At 46.9% G+C, this 17057-nt stretch overlaps 1 protein-coding gene across 1 annotated transcript in view; it reads left to right on the top strand.

Annotated features, from left to right (window-relative positions):
- The first annotated feature begins 94 nt into the window (after positions 1 to 94).
- The window catches only part of CHTF18 (chromosome transmission fidelity factor 18), a 48011-nt gene continuing 31048 nt past the window's right edge, over positions 95 to 17057 (top strand). The window contains exons 1-9 of the mRNA XM_083152791.1: positions 95 to 277; positions 5496 to 5726; positions 6492 to 6633; positions 8682 to 8877; positions 9073 to 9171; positions 9508 to 9560; positions 13900 to 14047; positions 14140 to 14352; positions 15197 to 15294. Coding sequence (XP_083008917.1) covers positions 193 to 277; positions 5496 to 5726; positions 6492 to 6633; positions 8682 to 8877; positions 9073 to 9171; positions 9508 to 9560; positions 13900 to 14047; positions 14140 to 14352; positions 15197 to 15294 — 1265 coding nt within the window. The 5' untranslated portion in view covers positions 95 to 192. The remainder of the gene's footprint in view (positions 278 to 5495; positions 5727 to 6491; positions 6634 to 8681; positions 8878 to 9072; positions 9172 to 9507; positions 9561 to 13899; positions 14048 to 14139; positions 14353 to 15196; positions 15295 to 17057) is intronic.

Genomic DNA, 17057 nt, shown 5'->3' with positions numbered 1-17057 from the left:
GTCAACATCGCGCTCACCCATGTGCAGCAATGCCGACCAATCACAGCGCAGCAAGCCTGGAGCCAGCCAATCCGATGAGCCAGGGAGCTGCCAGGAAGCAAGATGGCCGCCGCAGCGTTACCAGAAAGGAAGGGTGACCAGGGTCAGGTGGTTGGCGGGAATTCCGTACCGGTGTTGTGGGGCTGAGGAAACATGGATGAGTACGACCTGTATGGGATAGAAGATGACTACGAGGCGCAGTTCTCCGACGAGCTGGAGGTGCTGGCCGGGCTGGAAGGTGAGGGAGGCGGCTGTGTGTATAACTTGTGGCAGCGCCACCTCTGCGTTGGTGCACTGCTGGCTGGTAACCTGCATTCACTTGGATTATGCTCTCATATAGCATACTGGCACTCACATACCTCCCAATATGACCCTCTCCAGGCGGGACACAATGCTGCTCTGCTCCTGGACTTCCCTCTCATTGTATGATTGCCATCACCTGTGGTGACACCTTTTTTATTAATTAACCTGTTCAACACAGGGCTGGCAATCATACATTACCAGGGAAGTCCCAGAGCAGAGCATTGTGTCCCTCCTGGAATTGGTCATGTTGGGAGCTATGTACTCCGTATTAGGGATGGGTAATCATTATGTTTCATCGGTAACATCGTATTTTTGGTTCCAATGTTCGATGTTTAACCCTGCAATGTTGAGGATCCAATGTTTCCTCAACATCGCTAGATTTGTCCCCCGATGTTTTTCTCAATTTTCCAATGTTTTTTTCTTTTGCGTGTCACTGTGTGGTGCTGCCACTGCTTTCGACAGCCAGCTCACTCTTTGTTTTATATTCATTAACAACTTAAAATCAGATACAAAACAGTAACACACACCGGGCCAGATGCACTAAGCTTCAAAAGTGATAAAATGGAGAGTGGTAAACCACCAGCCAATCAGCTCCTACCTGACATGTCACAGACTATGTTTAAAAAATGTCAGGTAGGAGCGGATTGGTTGGTGGTTTATCACTCTCCACTTTATCACTTTTGAAGCTAAAGCTGGGTACACATATATACAATTGTCGGGCCGTTCTTCCGTTCTGGGTCGGATGGCCGTTCAATTGTATAGGTGTGTACGCTGTCCCATACGACCTATAAATTACAAAAAACTGTCTTGACCGTCCATACTCGGTCGGTCGACGGTTCTTTGCTGTTCTTTGGTTCCGGGGTCCTGCATCCGAAGAAATCCATGGGGGACCTGTGGAAGGAAATCCTACTCACCCAGGTCCTCTGGCGAACATCCTTCCATCTTCTCCATCTTCTAAAGGCCCATACATACACAAAGATGTGTCAGTAACGACCCATCGTTAACTACCATCTTTCATTTTCACCCTTGAAGTGAAAATGAACGACCTCAGCATTGCAGGTGATCACTGGTGCACGACGGCTGACAAACGACCACAAACGATGCAGGACCTTTTCTATTGAAAAAACAAACAATGTTAACGACCATAGCCAAATTGACCTGCATGCATTGACGATGGCTATGGTCTTTAACGACCCACGGGTACGCGCATCGTTGGTAGTCGTCCGTTGTTCACAGCATAAACAGTAGACGATGTTAAAAGATTCACCTCCTAAACGACCCTGAACGAAGTCGTTCTGGGTTGTTCAGGAGGTGATTTATAATGGGGTCGTTCATCATCATTAAGAAGACATCGTAGTGTCTGTATGGGCCTTTAGTCTCCGCCACCGGTACACGATTGGAATGAAAGGCGCAGAGATGTTTCATCTTCCGCGCCTCTCATCCAAATGATTCTATTGTCCGCCAGGAGACGAGAAAGTCTGCTCCTGATTGACCGCTAGGCGGCCAACAGAATCATTCGGATGAGAGCGTGTACCGGCGGCTGAGACGGCGAAGATGGAGAAGATGTTCGCCAGAGGACCTGGGTGAGTAGGATTTCCTTCCACAGGTCCACCATGGATTTCTTCGGATCCAGGACCCCAGACTCTTCAGCCCTGGAGCCCCGGAACCAAGCCACCGGACCGGACCCAGGGACCTACCGACGGGCTCAAGATAGGTAAGTATCAGTATGTATGGGTTTTGGATGTATTAAAGTTTTATTTTTTCGTGTGTGTCAGTGTGTTTATTTGACTATTTTTTTTCTGTGGAACTACAAGTGCCAGCGGGCCCTTTAATGCCCCACATCCTGAGACTTGTGGTTCTCAAAGTCCCTACATGCGGGGGAGGCTTGCTGGGACTCATAGTTCCACAGTAAAAGACAATAGTTTTCCTTTTTTTTTTTTTTTTTTACACTGAATCAGCCCGGTGTCTACCGCACAGGGCCACCGGGGACAGCACCAGGCTTCAGGTTAGTCCTGTAGGGGGGACCCCTTTATTGGGGGGGGGTCACCACTTCCCCCCCCTGGCCCGGCTGACCAGTCAGAGGGCTGAATGCTTTGGCCGCGGGACCTTATATAATAAGTGTCCCCTGGCTGTGGCATTACCCTGCTGGCTGGTTTGGCCTGGGGCTGGTTCTTAAAATACGAGGGACCCCTAGTCATTTTGTCCCCTGTATTTTGGGAACCACCCCCGGACCTGGGGCTGGTTTTAAAAAATCAGCGAAGCCCTATTTGTCGGGTTTCCTGATTTTTTTTTTTTTTTTTTTTTTTTTTTTTAATACCAGCCCCGGCTCTTCAGCCTGGTGCTGGTTACAGCCGTGGGAGGGGACCCCATGTCGTTTTTTTAATGGGTAAAGGGGTGACTAAAATTACTAACCCAGCCCATTATGATAATTTTGTTCACATATGACGTGTCAATAGCCCAAATCGAGACAGTGTGTACGGTGGTACAATCTTTTTCTTGCGACTGTTTGAATGGGAGTACATAGGACAACGCAAGTAAAATTGTACAGGTGTGTTATGTCATGGTCGGGATGTACTTCCCGACACATGGCATAAATGTACGTCATGACTTGTAACTGTCACCGCGTCTAGAGACGCGGTGACAGAGGGACGATGTCTGCTGTCCCTGACAGCAGACATCTTCCCTCATTGCCCAGGGGGGGCAGCGCTGCCCCCCGCCATGGGCGATCGCTGCGATTGGCTGTTCAAACATGAACAGCCAAAAGCAGCGTTTACTGTGTTATGTGTAAAATTTAGACTCTGCTGCCCCCTAGCGTCCAAAAAAAATAAAAGAAAGTTGAAATAATGATGTAATAATAAAGTTTTGATATGGTCTTTGTTAGTTATTAACTATTTTGAGTGGTATGATTATTTGTCTCACAAGCAGAAAATTTAACATTTTGCAAATTGCAAAATGTTCATTTTTTTTACGACATTTTGGTATTTTTCACAAAAAAAAAAAAAACTGTATCGACCAAAATTTATCCCTAACTTAAAGTACAATGTGTCACGGGAAAACAATCTCAAAATCACTGGGATAAGTAAAAGCAAAAAAAAGTTATCCCCACTTAAGTGATACCTGTCAGATTTGAAAAAAAGGCCTCTGTCAGGAAGGCAAAAACATGCTGCGTCGGTAAGGGGTTAACTGAAGAGGAAGTGATAAAATTAAACGTACTGTATAGTATACTCCTATATTGCAACAAAATAAGACCAGTTTTTCAACGCACAGTATGTTCTATGTTGCATTGTATGTAGTTTTTTTGTTATTTTCTATGTTCAACTTAAGTTATTAGCCTGTTCTTACTGTTATAAATCAAGTTAAAAATGGTACTTCCTCATCTTTGCAGCCACCGCTTACGCTATGCAACTTATGTAGCATACGGTGAGATGTGAGGGTTATTTTCGGGGTCCACGCCACCATCATTACCTTTAGTAATGTTGTAGCGAGCGAAGCAGAGCGAGCCACCGAGCCTGAAGCGTGGTGAGAAATCGTGAGGGGACAATCGCGATTCACGTAGCGGCTAACGTAACTGGTGTAAGCGGTGGCCGCAAAGACGAGGAAGTACCTTAAAAATATTTTTATTTCCCTCAAAACATGAATCATATATCTAACTAGGTGATTCATCGCACCCTACGGGCGCTCTTCACACTGTCGTAAGGGGCTGCGCCCCCTAAATTTGTGAACGTTTGTATATGAGAAATATGGTTAGAATTGTAAGAAGGATGCCCTGTATTGCAACTTGAGTTATAGGTGAAACGTGTTAAATAGAGAGCATATGATTTGGAAGGGGGTGTGTATTGTTTTGTTTAATTAAAAAGCGGTTGTTTAGGTGTGTGTCTGTGTGTGCAATAGTATAGTAGGGTGTTTTTGGGTCAGCGGCTCCCCACTGGCGGAGGTCACGACACAGGAAAACAGGAGGCTGGGTAGTGATAGGGGTGTGGGCAAACGGGGGACCAAAGAGGAGGGTGGGGGACACTGTGCAGCTTCTGTCAGTGGGTGAGGGTCCAGCGTGGCAGTACAGGAGTACAGGACGGTGGCCCTGAGTTAGTGTCTCCTCCTACTGGGTGGGAGTTGGGGTGCATGAGAGCAGTAGGCTGGGCTATGAGGCAAGATAGGGGTATGTGGGCAACACAGCGTCAGCGACTCCCCAGTGGTGGAAGTTACGGTTCAGGAGAGCAGGAAGCTGGGTAGTGATAGGGGTGTGTGGGCATACGGGAAGGGGGGGGGGTCGTCGCGAGATGGGCGCGGTGGGTAGCCGCGAATCGCGGGAGGGGGGGTCGTCGCGAATCGTGGGAGGTCGCGGGGGTGTGCTGCGAATTACGGGAGGGGGGGTCACGGGGTGGGGGGGTGCCGCGAATTGCGGGAGGGGCGCGGTGGGTAGCCGCGAATTGTGGGAGGGGGGCGGGGGTGTTTTGCTGCGAATCGCGGGAGGGTTGCTGGGGGGGGGGGTGCCGCGAATCGCCACAAGAAAAAATAAACACAGAAAGGTCAACACATGTAAATGTTGACATAAGTGTGGCACTAAATTATGTTTTCTAACAAATGTTGAAAAACATCATTCAACTGATGTTTTCTTTCGATGTCCCATCCCTACTCCGTATGTCCTGCAGCTGTTTCCCAGCCACATTGCTGTCCAGAATCAGAATCACCTGCATCAGATTCAGTGCCGCCACATCCTTGGTGGGGAGAGATAATTGGAGAAGTGGCTCATAACAACCTGTTCGCTTCTGTCGTTATTCTAGCACAGTCAGTAAAATGCCAAAAGAATTTCGACGTTTTGAATCATCATCATCTACACATGCTCAAGGATCCATCTACACCAGGCATATCCAAACTATGGCCCTCCAGCTGTTGTGAAACTACAAGTCCCATCATCCCTTGCCACAGTTTTGCTATTAGGGAATGCTAAAACTATGGCAAGGCATGCTGGGATGTGTAGTTTCATAACAGCTGGAGTACCATATTTTGGACATGTCTGATCTACAGTATAAGCCATCGGGCACCCACATGCGTATAATTTCTGTTATAGGACTCCACTTGCCACAGAATTCTCAATGTCTTTGAATGTCTGCATATGTCACATTCATGTCAACTCTCCAATCTCCCACTCCCAGATAATGAGCCTTCTCGCCCAGTGCCAAAAACATCACAGTTTCGCCAGAAACCATCGTTTGACGAGGCGATTACCTCGGCTGACCACTTGACGGCCAGTGAGAACCACAGACTTGGCCAGGAGAGTAATGGCAGCCTTACCGCCGGGAAGTCTAAGAAGCGGGATGCTGCTTCACTGCGCGATGAGGTAGAAGTGGATGAATTCTCCGACAGCTTCTATGATCCTCCTATCAGTAGGTTTCCATTTCTTTCTTTTGTAGGAGTTCCTGTGCTTTTCACGTTTAGGGCAGGTGTTCCATGTCGGGGGCTGGTTCCGACAGGGGAAATAGTGCCTGCAGCCTATTCAATGCTGCCGTTTCCAACCGGATTGAAGGTTGTTTTCGACAAAACAGATCCGACTTGAAGATGGATCTGTTTGTCGGAAACTGTCATGGTTTGTCAAATTCACAGCCATTTTATCGGCAATCCACAGGCATTTATGCCGACACTCGACAGGCAGAACATTGAATTCCACCTGTTGACTCCCTGTCGAGCAGAGCAAACAAGGGTCAGGATTCCGACTGTCGGAACCCAACAGGTGTCATCTTATACCCCTTTCACACTGCACAAATATCCCAGGTGGACCCCGGGTGAAGGTGCGGTGTGAAAGGGATATTTTCAATACCCCAGGTCCAGCAACCCATGGTAAAAGAAGTGTTTTATGCGGGTTGGAGCTGGGTTGCTTAGCAGTCTGAACGACCCGGATCTTGTTCATTGCCATGGAGGAGGCAGCATCGTCAGTGCTGCCTCCTCTCGCACCCCGCTGCCCCTGCCTGGCGTCAGCGACAGGCAATATGCCGGTTGGTGACAGTGCATGCTTTATCGCAAATGCCGGTCTCTCCCAGGCCGGAACTGGGTCCAAATTCCAGGGGGCGACCCGGCATTTGCGATGTGAAGGAGGTAATCGTGGGAACACAATAGAGTTGCTGGGAAATATAAAGTTGTTTTTAATTCTCTAGCTCCAAAGCCCAAGCGCCCCAGGATAGATGCCGTTAAGAAGCTGGACTTCGGTGCAGATGATCTGTCTGTGGACAGCACGGCGCTAAGTGATGACATCACCCCACCGCCCTCCCCAGGTCCCACTCAGAAGAGCAAGGAAAGGTGGGTTTCAGCATAATGGTGCATTACAGGATGGTGGTCTATTTTATATACCGACATATTATGCAGTATGATGTAAAAGGACAAATCTACTGTAGATTCTGGTCACTTTGGAGCTTATTTAGAATTAAGGCCCATACAGACAAGATGATCTTTGACCAATATAGTCTAGTGCTGAGTTAAGTTTCCCAGGTCTGCTCACAGAAAAACACAAGTGAAGTAATTAGCTCCACCTGTGGATCTTTTAAACCGTGAACTGTTGGTAGCTCTGTAGGACTGGAGTTGGCTACCACTGGTCTAGTGTGTATGGGCCTTAAGACAGATTCACTTTACCCAAATATGCAACTTCAAAGTTGGGTGAATTGCCTGCATATATAGTCATGATGCCATGAGCGGTTTGAAGTTGTCTTCTATGTCATGCACATACTATGTTAGAACACCCAAATTCCTTTTGTCCTTTTGTTTTTCTATTGTGAAATTTGCATTTGTAGCTATATTTTCAATAAAAAAAAAACATGGTTTAGAAAGGAAGTTTAAAGGAGCCCATACACGGTCCGGTGTGGACCGGCTCCGTTCTGTTCTATGCGATGCGCGCTCCCGCGCATCACATAGTACGGTACAAAAAGTATGTGCTGCACATACTTTTTGTACTAGGTAAACATCGTATCGGATCGCAGTGCATGCACAATGCAGGCACAAGGGATGTGATCCGATACGATGTGTGCTGTTTAAGCACAGATCGGATCCAATGAATGGACCGTGTATGGGGGGGCTTAATTTATATAGCGCACTTTCTCCAACAGGACACAAGGTGCTTTACAGACAATAGGCCAGATGTATTAAGCTTTAACAAGAGATAAATCCAAGGATAAGGAGAGAGAAACATCCAGCCAATCACCTGCTAACTGCCATGTTACAGGCTGTGTTTGAAAAAAAGTCAGTAAGGAGCTGAATGGCTGGACGTTTATCTCTCCTTATCACCCTTGCATTTATCTCTTGTTAAGGCTTAATACATCTGCCCCATTATAACAATGCACACAATACAGAGGATGTAGTTAGTACAGTAACAGACAAGTCAGAGACAAAAGAAACCCTTGAGCACACAGTAAGCAGAATGCAGGAGTGGTGCAGCATTTTGGATAATAACGTCCATGGGTTGTGTACTCCACCCTAATAAGGTACCAGGTGCGGCAGCCATTTTAGGAGCTTCCCTGGGTGGAATAGATTAACCCTAAAAGTGAGTCAGCCGATTGATAGTGGGCAGTTGGTGATGTCTGTTGATATTGGAGTGTGTTTCCACCGCTCCTCTGACGTGTACCTGTGTCTCTTTGCCGGTCTGCCTCTGAAATTATGCAGACAAGCTTGTAAATGTGAGCGACGCTGGCATTTTTAGTCAATATTGTGCACATGTATCACGGAGATGTCGGCACTCATAAAGGGTTAAAGGTTATCGGTATTCTGTTTGGTGGAAGTTGCTAAAGGCGTATTTTACCTGATTTGGATACGAAATCCCATCAGTCTTGATCCTGGCACTGAGAATGCAGACCGTTCCTTGTTTCCTTCCCCACCCACAGCCTTACCCTTATCGCCGCCACGCCTGCAGCCATAGGGTGGGTACACACATTTACAGGCGCATTGGAATGTCAGATTGAGGATATTGTTGTGTGTATGCCCGATTGTGTTCTCCAACGTGTCAAATGTAATCTCTTCTGATCAATCAGACGATATGTACAATGACATGCTACCAAATGCAGGGTCCAGACGGATCAGCTGGGTACACACCATTCAGAGGTGTACCCGACCGAACCCACTTACTATTACAATTCCGGCCTTAAGATCCTTTTAGCCCTTCAACCTTAATATTTTGAATGCAGATGTTCTCCACAAAGGACGTTTGAACCGTAAACATCACCTCCTTCGTATCATTCCCAATTTACATCCACAAATACCTGTGTGTGTTTAGCACAAGTCTATTCTGTATGAGAAACCGATGTCTCTTGTAAAGTGTCTGTAACTTTCTGCATCCGGTAAACACCAAATTCTCCCGGCAGGAATACCAAGTTTCTCGCCTGCGACGACCTTGAGGTCAGCGACATGGCACCTATACAAGAGACGCCGAATAAGGCAGAGGAGAAGCGCGTGCTGAAACGCCCTCCCATATTAGAGGACTACATCCATGTAACCTCCAGTGACGGCTCTAGAGCCTACATGGCCTTGAAGGAGGACCAGGATGGGACAGGGGTTCAGGTAAGAGACGTGTAGGCTTCTGTTCTCCAATGAGGAATGTCCTTTTTATTTCTCAAATACAACTTGGTTTACAGTAACTGTACAGGAGCGAGTTCTACAGAACGTCACACAATGAAACTGTCGTCATTCAGTTCCTGAATTTTAAAAATACTGCTGAAGGTTTGTAATGTCTGTAAATGTACTATTCTATTGTAGGACCTCTCAAAACAAGGGGGACTGAGCTGGAGAGGTGAGCAGCAGCTTCATCTACTCGGTGTCCCTTTCTCCTACCTGAAGGAGCAGGTAGCAGACGAGGTATGTGTGTGCGCTGGCTATGTAGGCGCGCTACAGAGTCTGTACCGGTAGCTTAGCTCTTATTAGGAGTCTGTCATGGGTTGGGTTATTATGAATGTATTGGGCAGAAGATTCTTTGGCGCGGGGGTTCCTGTGTAGCAGTTGTAGTGAATATAAGCAGATGCAGCACTTCTGATGACCAACTGATGGCAACTGGGTGTGTTGGATTTTTTCATTAGATCTGGTCCCCTCATCCTGCTTTCCCCAAATGATGGTGGGGGTTCAGTTTTAAATCTGAAAATACGTGTACAGTATGTGTGGTTTTACTTTCCCTTTCTTCCCGGACTTGTCTTACAGCGCCGGAGGCAGGTGTTGGAGGAGTCTCAGCGCCTTACAGATATGTTGAACAGGTGAGCGCTACCTGTAGGTAATGGACATAGAGCAGGGGCCGAAATGATGGCAAGAGCAGAATTCTAATTGGTTCTCCTAATGATTTGGGTCAAGAAATAAGATTTCTGTACCCATGCCCCACCAATGTTTATATGAAATTGTTTTTTCATTCTCAGAGAACAGGTTTGGGTACTTATGTATTATCTGGGCTCCCATGTTAAATGCACCCCATTTTTTTTCATACCCCTACTATCCAACTACGCATGGAGTTGATTTTAAGCGTGGCGAGCGGACGCGGTCTCATAAGAAAAACGGGAGCCCAGATATTACATAAGTACCCAGGTTTGTCTCAATTCTTGCATTTCTCTACCAGTTAATGGCCCTCTGGCTGCTGATGAACTACACATCCCAACATGCCTTGCATCAGTTTCAACATAGTCAAATAGCAAAACTAAGGCAAGGCATGCTGGGATGTGTAGTTTATCAACAGCTAGCGGACTGCTTATTGCCCACCCCTGCATCTAAGCTATGAAAGTTTCTCTTTCTTAGGCAACAGAGGACGGTAGGTATAGACTAGAGCAGAGGTTCCCTAAAGGTTTTAAGGATATCATTGGCTCAGTACAGATGGCTAAAGCAAATTGCCTGAGCTACTAATTAAGCCATATGTGGCCAAGCAGGATATGCTTAATTCCTGGACCGTTGGTGTGCCTTTGGGGCCACGTTTGGGACCACTGGACCAGTGATAAATGCAGGACTCACAGTTCCTACAGGAAATCCAGGTGCTCTTCTTTTTGGCTTTGTTGAGTGTCCTGCCTACAAGAGTGGGATATTTATCAGTGCTGCCTGAGCATTCCTTATTAAATGATTAAAGTGCTCTTTTTCTATCATACCGATGGTGGTCACTGGAACAGTGGGTGTGGGTGGATCTTCGGTGACAAGGCACCAAGGAGTCAAGAAATCTTTGTGTTCAGCTCAGGCTCCTCCTCCCAATACCCCGCCCCCAGTTTTTGTTCTTGGTGCCTCCGGGCACGGTCACTAAGGACAGGGCTCTTAAGCCCTGAATTCAAGAATCATCTTTTATTTTTTTGTCCCTATAAGTGAAGCCAGTGGTTATAGCAGATGCTCCCGTGCAGCTGCCTCCCTGGACTGGGGCTGGTGCACTGACCTATACTATACGGCCAGACCACCTCTGCTGCACATCGGAGGACACCGCATTCAGTCCAGGTAAGCTGGACCCCCGAGAATTGCTGTCAGCCGCTGTCCTGTCTGCTGGGGGGACTTTCCGGCGAGAGGGGACGGGGGCAGCGGCGGGGCGGATTATATGCACGGCGGTGTGTCACCAGAGTGGGGGGGGTGCATTCTCCGGTGACCCTGGCAGTGGCACCCTGATCTCGCAGCGCATCAACTAGACCACCAGGGTTTTCAGGGGGCTGAGCGGCCATTGTTCCAGGAGGAGGCAGGATTAATTCCAGCTCCCGCCTTCACCGTGTCCGTAATGGGGCCTTTTTATAGGTCCTTCCGCTCTAAAGGAGACTTTTCTATGTCCCCTCCTCAGTGTCCGGGTGCCATTACTCCTCGCTGCTGGTAGTGAGAAGTGCACCCCAGCCTCCTGCTCTCTGTAACCCCCTCAGTCCAGGACCAGGTTTTCTACGCTGATACTACTTCTTCACTACTTTATTTCTGTATCGCTGTAAAGTTATTTTTACTTTCAGAACAAACTGACCAAGGCCTGGTGCACCGCCTATAACTGTTATCTGTGGGCACTCTGCAGCTGTATATAGCCAGAACTTATTGGACTGTTATGGTGCCCACACACTAGAAAGATCTGCGATCATAAGATGTGCGCATAAATTAGCCTTCAAATCTTTTGTCCGATCTGGACAAAAGATTTCAGGCAAGTGCACATCTTTACCAAAGATTTTTCTTAAGATCCCGTGTGCGTTCCTATGGATCTTTTGTTAAATCTTCTGATCTTTTGTGCAGCACGTAAGATCAGAAGATTTAGCAAAAGATCCACGGGAGCGAGCATCGGACGATTTTCGACCGATTTTTGACCGATTATCAGTAAATATCGGCTGATATATAAAAAATCGGCCAATCGGCCCAAAAATCGTTCTAGTGTGTGGGCACCTTTAGGACAATGGGGCAGATGTATTAAGCCTTAACGAGATAAATCCAAGGGTGATAAGGAGAGATAAACGTCCAGCCAATCATCTTACTGCCATGTTACAGGCTGTGTTTGAAAAATGTGTGTTTGAAAAATGTCAGTAAGAAACTGATTGGCTGGGTGTTTATCTCTCCTTATCACCCTTGCATTTATCTCTTGTTAAGGCTTAATACATCTGCCCCATTATGTCTTCCAAGGAATCCAGGGCTAAACCCTCAGGGCATATGTCCGCTCCTCTGATGTGAGTGTATACTTCCACTAATTGGCGGAAAGCCACTCGCTCGCTCTCTCCACAGTGTACATTCCAGGCATCAAAAACGAACTAGCTAATCGGCTGGTTCCGTTGTCCATTCGAGCCCATTCAGTTTGCTTGGTGGGACCTTCCTGACGGCGGGGAGCCTCGGCGGAGCAGTTGTGTCGTGCTGCCACCTGCTCCTCCATTCACACATTCATTCGGTTTTATAGTTTTGACACTTTCGCTTTGGCAGATTCTGCTTTTGGGCATAATGTCCTTTCTGCAGCTCAGCAGCATTCCCTGCCATGAGCGGAAAGCTTTGAGACGTCCCAGTGTCCACCATTGGTATAGATAGAAAATGGATTTTTGTCTTACCTGCAAAATCCTTTTTTCTGAATCCATGGCGGTCACAGGACGCCCACCCTTACGCACCTGGCTGGTTTTTGAGGGTTGGACACTTTCTGTTTCCCTTTTCTCTTCTCCTTTGTTTACATATGCCATTCTCCCAGAGGTTACCTTGGTACAAACTGTAGGCGGGGTGTGGGGAGGAGGCACCTAGGCTGCACACACAGATTTCTTGACTCCTTGGTGCCTTGTTGCCGACGCTCCACCACACCCCACTGTTCCAGTGACCACCATGAACTCAGAAAAAAAGGATTTTCCAGGTAAGAAAAAAATCCAGTTTTTACCTACTTGATGCTATGGTTGTGTCCGATAACTGTAGCAAGCGGATGAAGCATAGCTCACCATGTGTCCCCTCTTCCACCTGATTTGGGATTGTTGTTCTGTAGTGGTAGCACCAAACTATTCAGTGGTTCCTCTCTCCCAGTACCCTTGGCCTGCAGCTCCTGCTCCCTTCCTCCTCGGTGTGTCCTCAGCAGGGACAGAGTGATTCTCATATACTTTATTGCTGGTCCCAATTGTCTTGCAGATCTAATGCTGTGTACACATGGTACAATTTGATATTCGATTTTGCCTATATAGTCAAAATCAAATCGGGATCGAATGGAGAACGAACCTGTTTTTAACCTTTCCATGCTGATGCGCACTTCCGTACAGCAGACATCGAATCACCAAACAGACAGCGCAGCAATGACTATATAGTACAGATAAATTCCTGCGTTTCGGATTGTGATTCGCACAGGCTTTGCCTGCCTTTTGGATTGTGATTCGCACAGGCTTTGCCTGCCTTTTGGATTGTGATTCGCACAGGCTTTGCCTGCCTTTTGGATTGTGATTCGCACAGGCTATCGCACCGTGTGTGCACAGCATTAACTCTTTCAGTTTCTGTACTTGATCGGTCTCTCCTCCTGCAGCTGTCGGAGTGAGTTTTTTTTTTTTTCCCAGGTCAAAGACTTTCTAACTTTTTCTACATGTTTAAAATGCCGTTATACATGGTCTATGTGGACTTCTTATGCACAGCTGTCAAACTTGAGAATGGGAATAACCTCTGAATTGGCAGAAGCAAATATTGGACCCAGGGTCCCATCCAGACCCATTTATAGGGGTCCGAATTCGGCCCCTTCCCCAATTTTTGTGGTCTGCGCATGCACAAACCTCGAGGAGGGAAGAGGGCGGCAGCAGGGGGGACGCCCTGTGGTTTATGGGCATCGCCATAAAAACAATGGACGTTCCCCTGCACACGCAGTCGTGGTCGATGCCTGCTCAGGGCGGGCAGTTGACATCACATGACCTCAGCGCCCCTCCCCCTTTTTGGCGATCTGCCGGCATAAGTCAGTCTAGTCTGACTTTTATTATTGAACGAAGTGATCATCTAATTATTTTTTTGGTTGTGCAGCACATGTGAGGGATGTTACTGTACACATCTCCTTGAATATCTTTGTGTTAGTTTTATTTCTGTCCAGTCCTGCCTGCCATAGATAGAAACATAACTGGGTTATTTAACTGTATATGGTTGGTAATATTTTGCCTTTTTTTTTTTTTTGCCGCATTTCAGCCAAATGAATGACTTTGCAGAGGCTGAAAATGAGGCTTTGGAGGTTGGCACTATAGAGGAGGAAGATGAGGGAGGCAATACATCACCACACAGTCTGTGGGTTGACCGATACACGCCGAGACATTACACAGACTTGCTCAGCGATGATGTAAGCACTGCCATAAAGTTTTTCCTAAATAAGGGGCTTGTGGTAAAAATGAAAACTTTTTGCGAAATCAATCTTCTCTCTCTCTCTCCCAGTATACTAATCGTTGCCTCCTTAAATGGCTGAAGCTGTGGGACACCGTGGTCTTTGGTAAAGAGAAGGTGGCGAAGAAGCCCAAAGCAAACACCGATCCGCATGCAAATTTCAAATCCCAGAAGGAGCAGCCGGTCAAGTGGAAGACCAAAGCCCAGATCACAGAGGAGATCCTGGAGGCAGAGCTAGATCAGAATAACAGGCCCAAAAACAAGGTGACTGATGCCCAACATCCTGCGCACTGGTGTAAATAATGTGCAGCACACTCAGCAATGTGTTCCCAGCCCAACATCGCCGACGTCAGGACCCGGCATGTGGCAAGTGAAATTGCATGCCATTGCTAAAAATGTCCCCCCTTTGGCCATGCTGCAGGCCCGACTGAGGATGTCGCTAGGGACCCAGGAGCATGCCTATCATGGGTACACACTAGACTGTGAACTCCTAACCAATTTACGTTTGAATTGAACCAAGTTTCCCGATCGTCTGTCCAGTCCGGTCATTGTACTGTGCGCATGAGATTGCCAGTCTCTTGCGGTATAACCTCTGTCCACAGTGGGATTGGCTACTAGTATTTATTTGTTCATTTGTTGGGGGATAGACTAAACTATCGATCTGTGTACTGGGGCTACAGTAAGAAGGGCGATTTAGCACCTTGGTAATATGAACTCCAATGAATATGTATCAAAGCTTGGAAATAAAGTACCAATCAAGCGGCTCCTAAGTATCATTTTTCAAACACCACTTGCAGCATGTTAGTTAAGAGCTGATTGGATGGTATTTTCTCTCTCTCGAAGCTTTGATACATAGGCCCATCTGTCTGGCTGTAAATATTATCCAGTTATAATTCCGTTGTGCAGGCACCTGGAATCCTTGTGTCGAGCAGTATTCTGCAGTGCATGGAACCGCTTTCCTCCTTGTCTTTTTATCCTTTATCCTGGTGTTGGTTTTAGACGACAGGAGCTACGCGTAACATTCAGTATTCATGCCTATACTCGAAGGATTCCACAAAAACAATTCAATGTAAATTTTTAAAAAAAGACGTTATTCTTCATTTCCCAGGTTGCATTGCTCTGCGGTCCTCCTGGTCTAGGGAAAACAACGCTGGCGCACATTATTGCAAAGCATGCTGGGTACAACGTAGTGGAGCTTAATGCCAGGTAAGCACTTGCGGATTATAGACCTGCATGTCCCTCATGGTGTTTGCTTAGCTAAGAATTCTTCTTTCACATCTAGGGCCATATTCTTATTTACTCCTTCTGGCAAATTCCTTCTTGGATGGACAAAACCATGTGCACTGCAGGGGGGCAGATGTAACGTGTAGAGAGAATTAGATTTGGGTGAGTTATTTTATTTCTGTGCAGGGAAAATACTGACTGCCTTTATTCTTACACTGCAATATAGATCTCACACAAGTAACATCTACCCCACCTGCAGTGCACATGGTTTTGTCCTTCTAAGAAGGAATTTGCCAGAAGGAGTGAACCAAAAGGTACTTGTGTATTAGCACGGCGCCCACTACGCAACTATCTTAGAGGGCTATTCTGCGTAGTGAATTCGCATCGCATGGCACGTTTTTGTGGAATGCGATGCGATCTCACTAGTTAATTTATTCACTGCACCCTTACCGTAAATCGCATCACACTCAAAATAGCATGCGATTTTCTGTGTGTTGCGATTTACCACAAAACCCCCCAGTGTATATGTGATGCCACAAAACCCCCCAGTGTATATGTGATGCAATTGTATTTTCCACATCACCCCGAAGCGTGGCGAGCGCGCGCGTTACGCGTCCTCACGACCTTTTCATACCCCCACTATCCACGTCGGCATGGAATTAATTTTATATAGTGTGGCGAGCCACCGAGCCCGGAGTGTGGCCGCGGATTACTTTACATGTATTCCACGGGGGCTCGCCACGCTCCGGGCTCGGCAATATATAAAATCATCTCCACGCCAAAGTGGATAGTGGGGGGTATGAAAAGGTCGAGAGGACTCTTAACGCGTAAGCTCGACACGCTTCGGGGTGACGTGGATAATGGGGGTCTTTTAGGAACAATATACAAGTACCATATTAACTACTGAAATTGCATCGCACGGCACTATAGCGGGACATGCGATGCAATGTGATTTCAGTACGCTAGCGTATGTATGCTAATTGGGCGCCGTACTAATACACAAGTACCAACCAAAATAACCCCCTAGTGATCTGCTACTAATTCTAGCCACAGAATATGGCCCTTATTCTGGTTCACTCGCAAAGGCAAATTCCTTCTCAAACGGACAAAACCATGTGCACTGCAGGTGGGGCAGATGTAACTTGTGCAGAGGGAGTTAGATTTGGGTGGGGTTTTATTTCAAAGCTAGATCTATATTGCAGTGTAAAAATACAGCATTCAGTATTTACCCTGCACAGAAACAAAATAACTCCCCCAAATCTAAATCTCTCTGCACATGTTACATCTGCCCCCCTGCAGTGCACATGGTTTTGTCCATTTGAGAAGGAATTTGCCTTTGCGAGTGAACCAGAATAAGGGCCTATATCCAGCGATTCGGTGTTCTGGCTTATGGGCCCGTTTATCATTCATTGCATTTGCAGTGCGGTCTGGGAGCAATATTAGTCCCCAGATCGTATTGTAGAAAACTATCCCATTGGCTGAATGTAGCATTGCATCCCCCATCAAAACCTATGGGGATGCAACTACCGGTGGGAATGGAGGGAAACAGCCGCATATTGGTTGGTAAATGGGCCCCGTAATGGTCAACCAAATACACCTTTTTATTTTTTTTTAGAGAGTCATTATTGGGCATCTGCATCAATTGTTGCCCCGCACCTGGCTTGTTTTCAGAATAAACTTTCCCATATCCTTATGCACCAGTCCAGTCAGAAGATGACTGGTGTGTAGTAACCAGCTATGTCTCC

Source organism: Crinia signifera, chromosome 7 (genome assembly GCF_055691185.1).
Source record: "Crinia signifera chromosome 7, ASM5569118v1, whole genome shotgun sequence".
Classification (NCBI taxonomy): domain Eukaryota; kingdom Metazoa; phylum Chordata; class Amphibia; order Anura; family Myobatrachidae; genus Crinia; species Crinia signifera.
The sequence above is the reverse complement of the archived record's forward strand: the minus strand, read 5'-3'. Positions and strand labels throughout refer to the sequence as shown.